This window comes from Nomascus leucogenys, chromosome 22a, assembly GCF_006542625.1.
Source record: "Nomascus leucogenys isolate Asia chromosome 22a, Asia_NLE_v1, whole genome shotgun sequence".
In the NCBI taxonomy this organism is placed as follows: domain Eukaryota; kingdom Metazoa; phylum Chordata; class Mammalia; order Primates; family Hylobatidae; genus Nomascus; species Nomascus leucogenys.
In genome coordinates, this window is record NC_044402.1 from 139,744,325 (window position 1) to 139,758,828 (window position 14,504).

The following is a 14,504-nucleotide window of genomic DNA, read 5'->3' on the forward strand; positions in this document are numbered from 1 at the left end:
AGACACACCCTGTCTAAAACACACACACACCCTAACTCATAAACACACCGTGTCTAAAACACATGTACACCCTAACACACACACACACCCTGTCTAAAACACAAACACACCCCCTAACACACACGCCCTGTCTCACACACACACCCTATCTAAAACACACACACCCTAACACACACACCCTGTCTCACACACAAACACCCTGTCTAAAACACACACACTCTAACACATACACATTGTGTCTAAAACACACATGCACCCTAACACACACACCCTGTCTAAAACACACACCCCATCACATGCACACACCCTAACACACACACACCCTGATTCACATGCATACGACCTGTCTAAAACATATACACACTCTAACACACACTCTAACACACACACACACAGACACTATGCGGTATTCCTGAAACATTCAACCATTGCAGGGCATTATTTAAATGCCATAAAAATGCATCTTTATGAGATCATTTATGTATTAAAATATAATAATCTTGGCGGCCACAATGGTTAAAATAAACAGATTCAAGATCAAATAAAGTTAGAGCAGAACATGAGGACTGGAAGCAACCCCAGAGGACAGCCTTCTCCCTGGACTCACAGGATTAACACTCAACAGTGGTTTGAAGCAATTGGATTACCATGAACTCACTCATCACCAAGTTATTGTTGACAGAGACTTTTTAGCTGCTTTTATGTGGATGGGGGTAGCTCAGACTGAACAGAATACTAAGAAATCATAGAATGGCCCAAATTAAAACACTGATCTTAAATTACACAAGTTTCCCGCAAAATCTTTTTTTTGTTGTTTTGAGACAACAGTCTTGCTCTGTCGGCCAGGCTACAGTGCAGTGGCACAATCTCGGCTCACTGCAACCTCGCCTCCCGGATTCAAGTGATTCTCCTGTCTCAGCCTCCCGAGCCGCTGGGACTACAGGCACGTGCCACCGCGCCTGGCTAATTTTTGTATTTTTAGTAGAGACGGGGTTTCACCATGCTGACCAGGCTGGTCGCGAACTCCTGACCTCAAATGATCTGCCCACCTCAGCCTCTCAAAGTACCAGGATTACAGGTTTGAGCCACCGCGCCCGGACACTTATTTTGTTTTGAACTAAACATTATCCATACCTCGCACCAAGATTCCAGGAGCGAGAGGATGCTCAAGTTACCGGCCACTGCCTGCTCAACCAGCTTCCTATCGAGAGCACCATCCCGGCGACCACAGACACGTCCCAGCAAATCCACTGCGGGCTCCTCGACGCTGAGAACATTTCTGGGCAAGACTTTCTCTAGGCACGAACACTCCGGAAGGGAAAGTAAATGACACTGGAGGGACGGGGTAGTGTTAAGTGGGTGGCCAAGTAACAACGTCTGCCTTTCCTGCTGGCCAGTCAAGTCACCAGTATCCTAAGCCCTTAACCACAAGGAAAGACAAGGACAGTTACTTGGGGAACTGTCCTTGGAAGAAAACAAGGGAATGGGAGAAAAAAGGAGGCTTGGTTTGTCCTGCCAGCAGGCCCCTGTGGGCTTCCCGTCCACACTCCGGGTTTCATGCCGGGGACTCTGGCTTCAAGGCAGAGGCTCTGTGCCCTGACAAACGCATCCTGCCCTGCCACAGCGCATCCCCTCAGGGAGGGTGTGGAGGGCTGGCCGGGCAAGGGGCGTAAGGCTCCAGGGCCTCCTTTCAAAGGAGAGCTCTTCCAGGCTAAGTCAATCCAGGTTCTTTCCTCAGGCCGCTCACATCATTAGAAATCGTTATTTAGAGCAATAAAATCCCAACAGTTAAGCAGCTTTGACGTCAGAGAACCAGGGCCTGGCTCTGGCAAAGTTCAGCAGGAACAGCAATAAAACCATAACACAAAACTCACCCAGCAGCAGAGGACTTTCACAGAACACAGGAGAGGAAAGCCATACACACTGCACTAGAAGGGCACTTCATCAGCAGGGCAAAGCCAAGTCACATGACAAATGTGAGAAGGGGCCCACGGGCGGCTGGACTCCCCCAGCCCGGCCTGCCCAGGGATTGAGGGGCGGCACGGGCACCCACACCAGGCCACACAGGAGCAGAGCCCCCATGCCAGATGGGCAGGCAAGGGTAAGCCAGGCAGGCAAGAGTGAGCCGGGTGGGCAGGGCAAAGGACGGGGCCAGCCAGCAGAGGACGGCATGAGAGACACATGGAGGGAGGGGAGGTGCAGCCAGGCAGGCCCCGAGCACCATGTTGCCTGGTGATGGCAAGGCAGCCCAGGACCCGGCTCCTTGGCTCAAGGAAAAGGGACAGCGGTACAGTGGCTGTGCTCTGACACACCTAGAAATTTCCCGCTCAAGAGAGCAGACTGAATCCTTTAGTATTAATGATTTCTCTTCCTCCCAAAACCCACTAAAATGATGAAAAGTAGGATTGGAAAGCACTTCCAGCAATGCCTGGGAGCGCGCGGGCAGGTGCATCAGCTGTCAAGAAACACAGAGAAGCCTCCCGAAACTAGACATCTCTGGGCATGGAGCTGCTGGGGAAGCCACACAAGCGAGTGGGCCTCGCCCAGGAGGGAGGGCACAGTTCTGGGCAAGCCCCATCCCCCGCCTGAGACGTGGGCAGAGGCCGCTGGGCCACCAGCTAGTGTGTGTAGGTGGTGGCACGCGCGTGTTGGGCACGAGGGGTCCTGCCTCCCAAGGGACCTCTGGGCGGAAGGGCAGACACAGCAGGGAAAGATGATAGTGGACAGGGCAGAGGAGGCAGCCAGCGGACTTCAGGCCCCAGGCAAACCACCCCAGCTGCACCCCCTCCACAGATGGAGAGCAGAGAATTGGCTGGGCCAAGGGGCAGCCCTGCCCTCACCAGTGCGGCCTGTCTTCAGCCTCCGACCCACTGAGAGAGAGAATGGAGAGGTCGTGGGTGGCAATAAGGCGCACACAACCCAACTCCCGGGGGCAGGACAGGCCCGGGCAGGCCGGTGATCAAACTGAACCGCAGCGGCTGAAATTCCCACAGAAAAGGCCAAACAAACCCAGCACCCCGCGGTTTCCAGAGCTGAGCCTCAAAGAACCCGGCCTGAAAAGGTTAGGGACAAATGGATGGAGAAATATTTGTTAGCCAAAAGAAACCAAGGGCAGAAATACCTCATGAAACACTATAAGCTGTTGGTCAAAGAAACATTAAACAAAGAGAAATATATTGTATTTTGATAAGAGACCTGATCTACCAAAAGAATAGTCATTAATTTTTAAGCTTTAAAAAAAAACACTGAACTATATAAAGCAAAAAATGGTTATTAATGTAAAAAGAATATTATAAAACTATAATCACAGTAGAAAAATACACTTTTCCAAGAAATCAAGCAGACAGAAAAAAATAAGTAAAGCTATACTGATTTAAATAACTGAGTTAATATATAAATAAAATAACATGTAAAGAAGGCATACATATCCTCCTACATATAAATAAAATACATAGAAATGAGAGAACTTTTGTTTTGAGACGGAGTCTCGCTCTGCTGCCAGGCTGAAGTACAGTGGTGTGATCTCAGCTCACTGCAACCTCTGCCTCCCGGGTTCAAACGATTATCCTGCCTGAGCCTCCCGGGTAGCTGGGACTACAGGCGCACGCCACCACGCCCAGCTAATCTTTGTATTTTTAGTAGAGATGGGGTTTCACCATGTTGGCCAGAATGGTCTCGATCTCTTGACCTTGTGATCTGCACACCCTGACCTTCCAAAGTGCTGGGATTACAGGTGTGGGCCTCCGCACCCGGCCAAGAACTTTAAATACGATATTGATATATACATATAGACGTCTTTAGACTAAAACAAAATCCTAAGAGCATACTTTCTCTTCAAATGCCTGCAGAGCACGTACAAATTATGATTATGTGTACACCAAGTCATACAAAAATATGCACCCCCATTAAAATAATCAAGTGAACTCAAACAATAATTTTCCCCTAGCACACTGACAAAAATGAAAGAGACTGAACCTACCCAGTGCTGGTACAGCACAAATGAAAAATATGCATCCTCTTATACTGGAATTAGGAAGATCAGTTGGAACGAGGCTTCTGGAGCAATTTGACAGTGAACCTAATGATGTTTAAAGTGCATGGGCCCACTGACCCAGCTTCCACTTCCTGGAATTTGTCTAGTAGTGATACTTAGAAGTTTACAAAATATATGTATAATAATTGTTTGATGCCAATTTGGAATTGGTATAAACACTGCTACAACCACATAAATATCCATTCGCAAGGTATCAAAAAGAGCAAGTTATATTTGCACACATACTGATACCAAAAGATGCTTATAGCCCATTAAAATGGACAGAACGTAAAACACAGGGCCCTGCCTATAGAATTATACTCTATGAAAATGCTCACACACATAACACTATGTTAGACACAGAAAAAAGATACACTCTCACCCAACAGCAGCCCAGTGCAGGAGGGAGAGAGCCAGCTCCATTCAATGTCTATTTAGACACTTTGATCCATAGCACGTAATTTTGTCTTGGAATGATCATAAACCATTTCTTTACATCAGTCAATACATAAACAATTTAACTCAATAAAACTTTCATATCTAAAAAAACCTGGAATCTTGCCCTCTGGAATTTTCAGACAAAGCCGATTCCACCCAGGGAAAGATGTGTGTAAGCGTTCCGGGCAATCTCAAAGAGAATGACCCAGACAGACCCTGAGCCTCTCTGCCTCTGCTCTAAGCAGCTGGACCCAGAGCCAAGGCTAACAGAGCCTCAGGTGCCTGTCCAAGCATCTGTCCAGTGGCCACCGTCTTCTCTCTCATGTGGACGCAAGACAGAAGTCGATGGCTAAGTGCCCTTGAAGGCCATGGTGCGCTGGAAGCGGCAGGAGGCTGGGCAGCACAGGAGTGGCTCTGCAGGAGCCCCAAACTCAGGCAGGTCGGCGGCAGGCCTCGAGGTTTCATTATGGCGCACGCTCGGTGACTTTCCAAGGACGGAAAGTATGAAGTCATAAATGGATGGGCCCATGACATGCTTCTGAAGCCCAGAGCAGGACAGCCTTGCTTCCCAATCACATGGGTCCCCCACCTGCCAGCTCTGTGACCTCAGGCAAGTTACTTCTTCCCTCTAGGCCTGAGATGATCTGGGGCTGTACTAAATGCTTGTAAAATGCTTATCACAGCCCCTCACAGAGGCACTCAAACACCAGGAACAACCGTGGCCACGACCTGAGTGGGGACATGAGCTTCTTCCCAGACAGCCTAGACGCCCAGTTGGAGGAGCACTCCCACCCCTCACACAACCCCTCATGAAACAACGAAGACACTGGACAAGAAACCAGCTCTCCACATCACAACCTGATCTTCAAACATCACCCTTGTCAAAAAGCATCAAGGAAACCTGTGTGCCACTCAAGTCAGCCTGCAAACCAAGGCCACAGACTTGACTCCAAATCCTCCCAGGTTTTATCATTCTTCTTTCACCAAGAGGAAGAATAAACCATTCATTTTGCACTTTGTGCTGTCAAAAACCAACAGTGACCACTATCAAGAAAAACAAAAGTCTCGAATCCAGAAAGCAAGCTGCAGTCACAAGAACTTCTACTTTGGGCAAAGAAAGCCCCACTGTGTGCCCAGAGAAGGAGGACCAGGCCTTACCTGGATGGCTTTGGGAGCTCATTGCTAGCAACGTCCACTCCTTTAAGTGATTCGAAATGGCTCAAAATTTCCCCGGAAATGATAGCTCCAACGAGCTCCAAACTCCCACCAACACATACAAGTACCGGGACAGTGAGGGCTGGGTCACAGACGTTCAAGCGCCGAACCTCGCTGGCAAGGTCTCATGAGCCAGGTAACCCACAAGGAGAACAGAGGCATCCGCTGGCTTCTGCAGATGAACCTGCAAGGTTAGAAGGAGAAAAGAGACTGGAGTTACAACATGGAAGTTCCGATCCGGAAAACAACATCCAACTAGGGAAATGATGACTTTCTTTTTTTTTTTGGAGACAGAATCTTGCTCTATCGCCCAGGCTAGAGTGCGGTGGCACGATCTGGGCTCACTGCAACCTCCACCACCCCCACAACCCTGGGTTCAAGCAATTCTCCTGCCTCAGCCTCCCGAGTAGCTGGGATCACAGGTGCATGCCACCAGGCACAGCTAATTTTTGTATTTTTAGTAGAAACGGGGTTTCACCATGTTGGCCAGGCTGGTCTCAAACTCCTGACCTCAAGTGATCCACCCACCTCAGCCTCCCAAAGTGCTGGGATTACAAGCTTAAGCCACCATGCCCCACCAACTTCCTTCTTTATCCTTGTTCTGACCAAGGACTGATAGAACAGTTCAGATGGAATCATTTCTACAAATACGAGCAGCTGGGATTTTTGTTAGTAAATCACAGATGTTTAAAAATGTCTCCGGAGAGCAGGGTTTCTCAGCCACAGCACCACTGGGATTTTGGTTTGCGTATTTAGGTGTTGGGGTGTAGGGCTGCCATACACATTGTAAGATATTTAGCAGGATCCTGGGCCTCCACACACCAGACGCCAGTAGCATCTTCCAAGTCATGACAACCAAGAATGTCTCCAGGGAGTGCCAAAGGTCCTCTGGGGGACAATATCATTCCCTGGTTCAAAATATCTGACCTAGAGACACCTTCCTTACCCCTTCCACAAGTTTCCCCAACATTAGGCTTCTGAAAGGAAGCAGAGTATCTTCCAACTAATAAATTTATTCTAAGTTATATTAGCTTACGAAATAAATATGAAATAAAATGTTTTAAAAGAAAAATCACTTTCAGCGCATTCCCACCACAAAATGTCATTACTGCATGCTTGCATCAGCCTGGATCCATAGACACTCGTAGTCACAACGTCTGTGTAATCACAGAATTTAATTCTAAAGTCCGCATTCCTCACGTAACATGATAACCTAAAATAGTTCCCTCATGTTTCTGTCTTCGTAATGACCATTTTCTCAGGTTTTCATTTTCAGCTTATAAAAGCAATACATGCGCATCACAGGCAAGTATTTAAAAAGTCATCCATGATGCCATCACACAGAGACAAGCCCTTGGTAATATTCTGACATGCTTCCTTGCCGTTGTTTTTCTTTGCCTTTTGCCCATACGAATCTCTAGTGATACAGCTGTCTATCATGTTCTCTGTGCTGATATTACAGCCAGGCATTTTCCAATGGCATGAACAATACCTGGTAAGCTTCGTTTTGAAGGGCTGTTTCCTATTCCATGTGTGGATAGACAGCTGCCCCACCCCACTTCAGGAGCTTCGGATGAGCCTGCTGCTCCCAGGGAAGTGTCGGGCCAAAGAGTGGCATGTGGCACCAGCTGAGCTCGTCAAGTTCTCTTTTCGAGGCCTGCCTCTTTAATAGATGAGTCACTACATGAACCCAAAAGAGACAAGTCTCAGCACTCCTACCACTGAGAGTCCCTGGCTGATCCCAGCTCAAGTGCTTTCAGAGGCTTCTGTGTTCATCTTTCTTTAAAAGTGTGATCGATTCCTTTTCTTGATTTAATTAGTCTAGAATTTTTTTTTTTTTTTGTGCCAACTGCTTATAACCAAAGAACTCTAACCAATTCATCATGTAAAGAATCACCCCCATCCCCAAGGCTGGCTATCTAGATGCTTTCCAATTTTATGTTCATTGTATCTACAACTCTGATTAATATCTTCATGACTGTTGTTTTGTATCTGGTTATCTCCTTAGGAACGACAATGACTTATTTGTCTTCAGGGTCAGAATGTTTATTCATCTCTTGGTCAGAAAGAGATATTTTCTTGAAGGGAATGTAGATGGCATATTTTGCAAACCCTCACAAATCTCAGATGACAGTATCCTTCACACAAAAAAAATACATCTCGGCTGGGTATAAAAATCTTAGATCACAAATATGCCTCCCTCGAAATCTTTGGATGTCATTCCCCCCTCAACATTGTAGAGAAGTTTAAGTCCAGCTCAATTACAGCTTCTTTCCAGGTAAAACTTTGGAGGCTCAGTCTTGATGTTGTGGTTGTTGCCATTTTCTTCTGCCTGGAATCTACCAGCATTTTTTTCTTGAATCTTAAAATTAAAAAACATTGTCAGAAGATATATAAGTAAGAGTCTTTTATTTTGTTCAAAACATGACTCTTTCAACAAATATAGGTCTTCTTTCTGCTCAGGAAAATGCTCTTCAATTATGTCATTGATTATTATTTTTGTTAAACTTGTTCTGGCTTCTTCAGAGTTCCTATGCTATTTGGCTGAAGTCTCCCCATCAGATCTGGCCTCTTTCACCGGTGACACATCTGTTGTTTATTCTGCATTCCCAGGCAGCCTCTCAAGTATGTTCTTCACTTCACTGCTGCTATTTTCCACAATATCCATTTTATTCCTTATGGCTTCAAATACAGATTTTAACTAAGCCATGAACTCTTTGTTCTCAACCACTTCCCTTTAAACTCATCTCATCATCTTCTCACTCAGCCTAGTCCCTCCTCACACATCACCTTCTGCCTCTCTTTGTTGAGCCAGCTCTTCTAGCCAAAGCCTTTTGAAAATATTTTTTCCTGATTTAATTTCATTTTCAGAGGCATATTCTTCTACACTTCAGGATATTTCCCTCTTCCACACATTCTGGGATACCCTTTTTTTGACAGGTCCAAAGGTGAGGTTTATTTCTGTTTATTTGTCTTCAAATAGGAATAAGCTCTAGTCCAGACCTGAGGATTGCCAAGAGGCTATATGTGTGCTCACTCCTACCTTGTTCTGTGTTCACTTTAATACTGGTCAATTATGCTTCTCAAAGCTGTAATTCTGGCAAGCTGACATGCATGGTTCCTAGCCAAATGTCCAGTGTCTAGCAAGGTTTCACCTAACATTGTGCTGACAGCTAGAGACGGATTCTTCTCCCAACTGCAGATTCAATAGAGCACAGGCATTTTCACTATAATAGAAATGTTCTGGAAGAACCTCATGCTCTTGCAAAACTGTATACTAAAAACACAAGGGCTTATCTTTCAAAAAAGAAAAGTTGCAGTAGACTATTCAAAACTATGCTATTTCATCACCAAGGCATTACAAAAACATTACACAGAGAACATTACATTACATTAAGAAAAACATTACATAGTTTTAAAAATATATATACATAATAGTCCTGATAAATGAAAAGTCCAGTAAACATAGAAATTTACCTTTTAAAAAGGTGAAAACAGTTTGATGGAAGAGTAAAAGGAAGAATTAAAGCATCTAAGTTACAGAATCGGAGACAGCTAAACCCAACTCTATCAGTGAGCATATCAAACTGTCTCAACACCCCATATAAAGGGCAGGGGTTGTCAGACTGGATAAAAAAGCAAGACCCCACTTTCCCAGAGTATAAAGAGCAATCTTGTGAGGAGGGACTAAAAAGCTTTTGGAGAGAGGAGGCTATGTGTTTTATAATGTACAATCCATCTTCCCCAAGCACTATACACCCAACTATGTGCTGCCTACAAGGATATCTTAAGTTATATTTATAGTTAATAAATATCTTAAGTTATATTTAAAATAGAGAAACAGATCAAAAGATGGACAAATATATATCATATAACTAATCAAAAGAAAGCTGTAATGGTTATATTTATATCGAAGTAAAATTTAAAGAAAGAATACTACCAGCAATACAGAAGACCACTTCATAATGATAAAGGGGTTGGTTCATCAAGTGGACACACAGTCCTAAACATTTATGCACCTGCTGGCAGAGCTTCATACTTGACACAAGCAGTGTGCATACGTATTCACTCAAACCTCGATATTTCCATACAAGTTTACATTTCAACAATCATGAGTCTACACTGAGACCTCAGATCCCAGCATCACAAGGTATAAAATAAAATAATAATATAAAATAATAAAAGCATAAGAAGAAATGGACAAATCTACAATTATAAGTGGGAATTTTCACACCCTGCTCTTAGTAACTGTTAGAACAAGTAGACAGAAAATAAGAACAGAGAAGACTTTACCACTACCACCCAACTTGACCAAAATGACATTCATGGAACGCTCCATAAACAACGGCTGAATACACGTTATTCACATTCTTTTTTAAAAACACGCACAGAACATTTACCAAGATAGAACATCTTCTGGGCCATAAAACCAGTCTCAAATTTAAAAGGACACAAGTCAAGTCATACAAAGTATGTTCACTGACAAAACTGAAATTAAATTAGAAATCGATAACAAAGATATTTGAAAATCCTAAGTATTTGCAAACTAACACATCATGAATCAAAGAAAAAACTTAAAAGAAATTAGAAAGCATTTTGAAATGAATGAAAATGAAAATACAACATATAAAAATCTGCAGTGCTTAGGAGGAAACGTAAGCACCAAATGCCTGTATTAGAAAAGAAGGCCTCAATTCAATGACCTTAGGTTTCACCTTAAAAAATTAGAAAAAGAACAAATTAAACTCAAAATAAGAAAAAAAAAATAACAGAAGACAACAGAAGAGAGAAAAATCAATGAAACCAAAAGCCAATTATTTGAGACTATAAAATTGATAAACTTCTAGCTGAGCTGATAAAGAGAAAAGACAAAGATTAACAACATCGAGAATGAGAGAGGGGGCCAGGTGTGGTGGCTCACACCTGTAATCGCAGCACTTTGGGAGGCCGAGGTGGGTGGATTGCTTGAGCTCAGGAGTTCGAGACCAGCCTGGGCAACATTGCAAAACCCTGTCTCGACAAAAAAATAATAATAATAATAATAAGCTGGGCGTGGTGGTGCATGCCTGTAGTCCCAGCTACTCGGGAGGCTGAGGTGGGAGGATCGCTTGAACCCGGGAGGTCAAGGCTGAAGTGAGCCAAAATCACAGCACTGTATGTACCCCAGCCTGGGTGACAGAGCAAGACTCTGTCCCCCAAAAAAAAAAATGAGAGTGGGAATTAACTACAGATTGCACAAATATTAAAACGACAATGGGGAATATTATGAAAAACTTTATGCCAATAAATTTGACAACTTAGATGAAATAAACAAGTGCCTTGAAAAGCCCAAGCTACCGAAGCTCACTCGAGAGAGAGACACATCAACGCACGTCTTCGTGGGCCTGGATCCATCAGGGCAGCCGGGCTGTGACACTCACTGTCATGATGTTTGCCTAGTGGTGACATCCAAATCGCCTCCTTTTTTCTGCACTTATTACTTAGAATTCCAAGGCAAGGATGAGCTCTCACTGCCCCATCTTTCCAGTGACTCAGTAATCTGCTTCCGTTCGTATGGACTCACAGATAGTTACGTTATCCTCTGTGTTATTAGTCCCATACCGCCACCATTTGTGTTGCTGCTAAAGAGCCGGCCATCAGGAGCTCCTGCAAACCAGCTCCTATGTTTTTCTGGCAAGCCTCCACTCCAGTCTTTTGTTTGTTTTTGAGCATTTGCTTACTTTCTGATTTTACAAGATGTCCCTGTCACAGCCCCGGAATCAATGGCTTCTCCAGGGAACCCTGGTTCCATGTTTGGGAGAACTGTGTGCAGACCCAATCTAGTGCTAGATGTGCTCACTGCTGCTGGGCGACAGAGCGCGCATGGCCCTCTTAGCAGGCGGCGTGCATAGGTACTCACTCACACCTCAGTATTTCCGTACGAGTTCACACTCGAACGATCATGAGTCTATACTGAGACCTCAGATCCCAACATCACAAGGTGTATTTCAGTCTTCCTCTTTCCTTGTTTTTATTAAATATCTTTCTAACAGTAGGAAACCTGGTTCCTATTATCTACAGTATCTCTTCTCATTTGTTCAATTCTGGTACACACATAAAGTCATTTCAGAATCGCTAACCTCTACACAGGAGAAACACATTCACAAGACCACCATTTACACACGATTCTCCTTGCTCTCAGCCTTACCGTATCTAGGTAAGACACTGGTTTCCAAAGTTATCAGGTGAGTACATTTGTAAGAGAGTTAAATTCCTTGGTCAGTATATGTATTTCATTCTGGGTTCCCCACATACTGGTTGGTTTTAGTCATTTGTTTATTTTTTGGATATGTAAAAAGTACAAATTTTTTAAGTAAAAAAAAGTGTTCCTATTGATATTTGCAATTTCAGACTTCACAGGTTTTAACATGAATTTCTCTTTAAAAACAAAGCTTTTATATTATGAAAACTTCAAACATATACAAAGTAAAGAGAACTGTATCACAGCCACAGCATGTAGCTTCGACGCCGGCCAACACCCTGGCATTCACGCTGCATCGGTACCTCCTTCCACCTACACTGTTTCAACGTCCAAAAGTTAAGTGCACCATTTTGAAAATGCATATACCCATGTAACCCTATTACTATGTGAGTTTTCCCTTACTTTTAAATGCATAGCCAAGCTGATGGGAAATGTGTTTCACATGATGTGTCCAGAATCCGGCTGTGTCATAAACAAGAGGGCTTCTCAGAATCTTGTGTCCTCTGTGCTGAGGGAAGCAGAAGCCACTGAAGGCTTCTGAGCAGGACAGAGGCTCTGGGGTCGGGTCTAGGACAGGCTGAGATGACAGAAGCAGCTTGGGTGGGGACCCCTTCCCAGAGCTGGTGGGTGGGGGCTCCAGCCACCGGGGAGTGCTTGGAGAACATTCCCCTCCACTCGGTCACATACTCAGCCTTCGTGTCTCCTTTTCAGCCAGAAATGTTCGTTCCCTGGTGCCTCTGGTGAAGGCTCACTGAAAGCCAGGTCACCAGGGCCCACCCACAGCCTCCTGGGAGGAAGCCAGTGGGAGCTGTGATTTAGAGAAGCGGAAGACTGGCCACAGCCTCCTGGGAGGAAACCAGTGGGAGCTGCGATTTAGAGAGGAAGCAGAAGACTGGGGAATCTGCAGACGAGGGGATCTGACATGACGAGGCTAAGAAGCCAGCTCCAGAGCCTGCTGGGCAGAACATCAATGCCCACAGTCTGTGAACCCTTCTTTCTGGAAACTGGTGAGAACACAGAGTGCTTGAGCCAAAGGAAGTGAGAATTCAGGTTTTACAGAGCAGGCATGCTAGACCCAAGGTACACCTGTTAGGAGTTCATGATTGCAAGCAATAGAAAATTGACTTTGGATAATCTGGGCAAACAGAGGAAGCTCCTGGGAGTGAATGGGGTAGCTGGCAAAGCAGGTGGAGGGACCCAGAGGCAGGAATTAACGGAGATTCCCTTCAGAACACTGCCCAACCACGCCTGATGGCCTGCGCTGAGCCACATCCCTTGACCGGGGAGGCCAGGACACCCTGACAGGCAGCGCCGCCAAGGTGAGACCAATGGGAATGAGGGTCATTCCTTGAAGGAAAACTAAAGTATCGTTACCAGAAGGGGAAATAGGACAAGGCAGACAGATGCCACAGACAGCCGCAAGGGGACTCGGAGACCCCAGCCCCCGTGTCACAGCTGGGGAGACTGAGTCAGCAGCCATGATGCTCAGTTGGGCTAAAAAAGTAGCTCCAACAGCCACAGCAGGACCTTCAGGGTCTGCCCAGGCACCCCGCCTTCCTGCAGCAGGACTCCAAGCTGTTCTGGCTCTGGCTGGGTCTGTTGTGACCCATGTGCTGGCTTATCTGATGAGCACCGGCCTCGTGCCTGGCTGCAAGTTCCACTGAGAGCAAACGGGGACATGTATCTCTTCGCACCCCCGGACCCTGGCTTGGAAAAGAGTACTAGATAGGGAGCGGGGGCACCCGAGCTCTACCTGGTCCCTTGGGAAAAAGCACTAAACAGGGAGCAGGGGCACCCGAGCTCCACCTGGCCCCTTGGGAAAGAGAACTAGACAGGGAGCAGGGACGCCTGAGCTCCACCTGGCCCCAGCACTACCCCAGTGGGCTCTCTCACCCTAGAACAGTTCCTTTTCACCCCTGAGCCTAATTCTTTTCTCCCCATAGAAGTACTAGGTTGGAGTTCATCAGCATCCCTGGTGTGCTGTAGGAAAAAGGCTCTGGGGCCAATGCTGTCTGGGAAACGGAAGTTCTCCAGACGGCTTAGAGGCTGCAGGTAAGTGCAGGAAAGGCTCCTCTCTCTCCACCTCCACACCCACATCCCACCTCCCAGAAGCTGCTCCTGATCGCCCCCCCGCCCCGCGATGCTCATTCCTGTCACCCTATTTTCTTGCCCTTCCAAGTTCTTTCCTTTTTCTGATACTTCATTCCATGTTGACATTAAGTAGTTGTTTATTTTCTCATTATCTGTCGGCCCCTCTGCCTGCCCCTGGCTGGAATGTGACCTCCTGCTGAACCCCTGGCACAAGGCACACAGTAGGCACACAACAAAACTGTGAACTGAATGAACATTTTTAAGGTCTTCCTGGATTCCCCTCAGAAACTACCTCACAGGGGGCTGAAGTTGAAAGCAAATTGCAAAAGAAACTGTTTTCTGCCTTTTGGGGACTAGAGTTAAGTTTTAAGGATCTGATATCAAAGATTTCAGAAATTCACAAGTTTGTGGTACTTTAAGCCTCAGGACTCCCAATGCCTTAGAGAGCCTGCAGCGGGCTGCCATGAGAAAACCAGAGTCACATAC

The 14,504-nt window shown here is 45.6% G+C and overlaps 1 protein-coding gene across 3 annotated transcripts in view; it reads right to left on the reverse strand.

Annotated features, from left to right (window-relative positions):
- The window catches only part of HDAC4 (histone deacetylase 4), a 354,090-nt gene that overhangs the window by 302,301 nt on the left and 37,285 nt on the right, over nt 1-14,504 (reverse strand). For all 3 annotated transcript variants that reach the window (XM_030804317.1, XM_030804318.1, XM_030804316.1), the window contains exon 2: nt 5,630-5,870. In XM_030804317.1, the coding sequence (XP_030660177.1) occupies nt 5,630-5,651 (22 nt within the window). In that variant the 5' untranslated portion in view covers nt 5,652-5,870. The remainder of the gene's footprint in view (nt 1-5,629; nt 5,871-14,504) is intronic.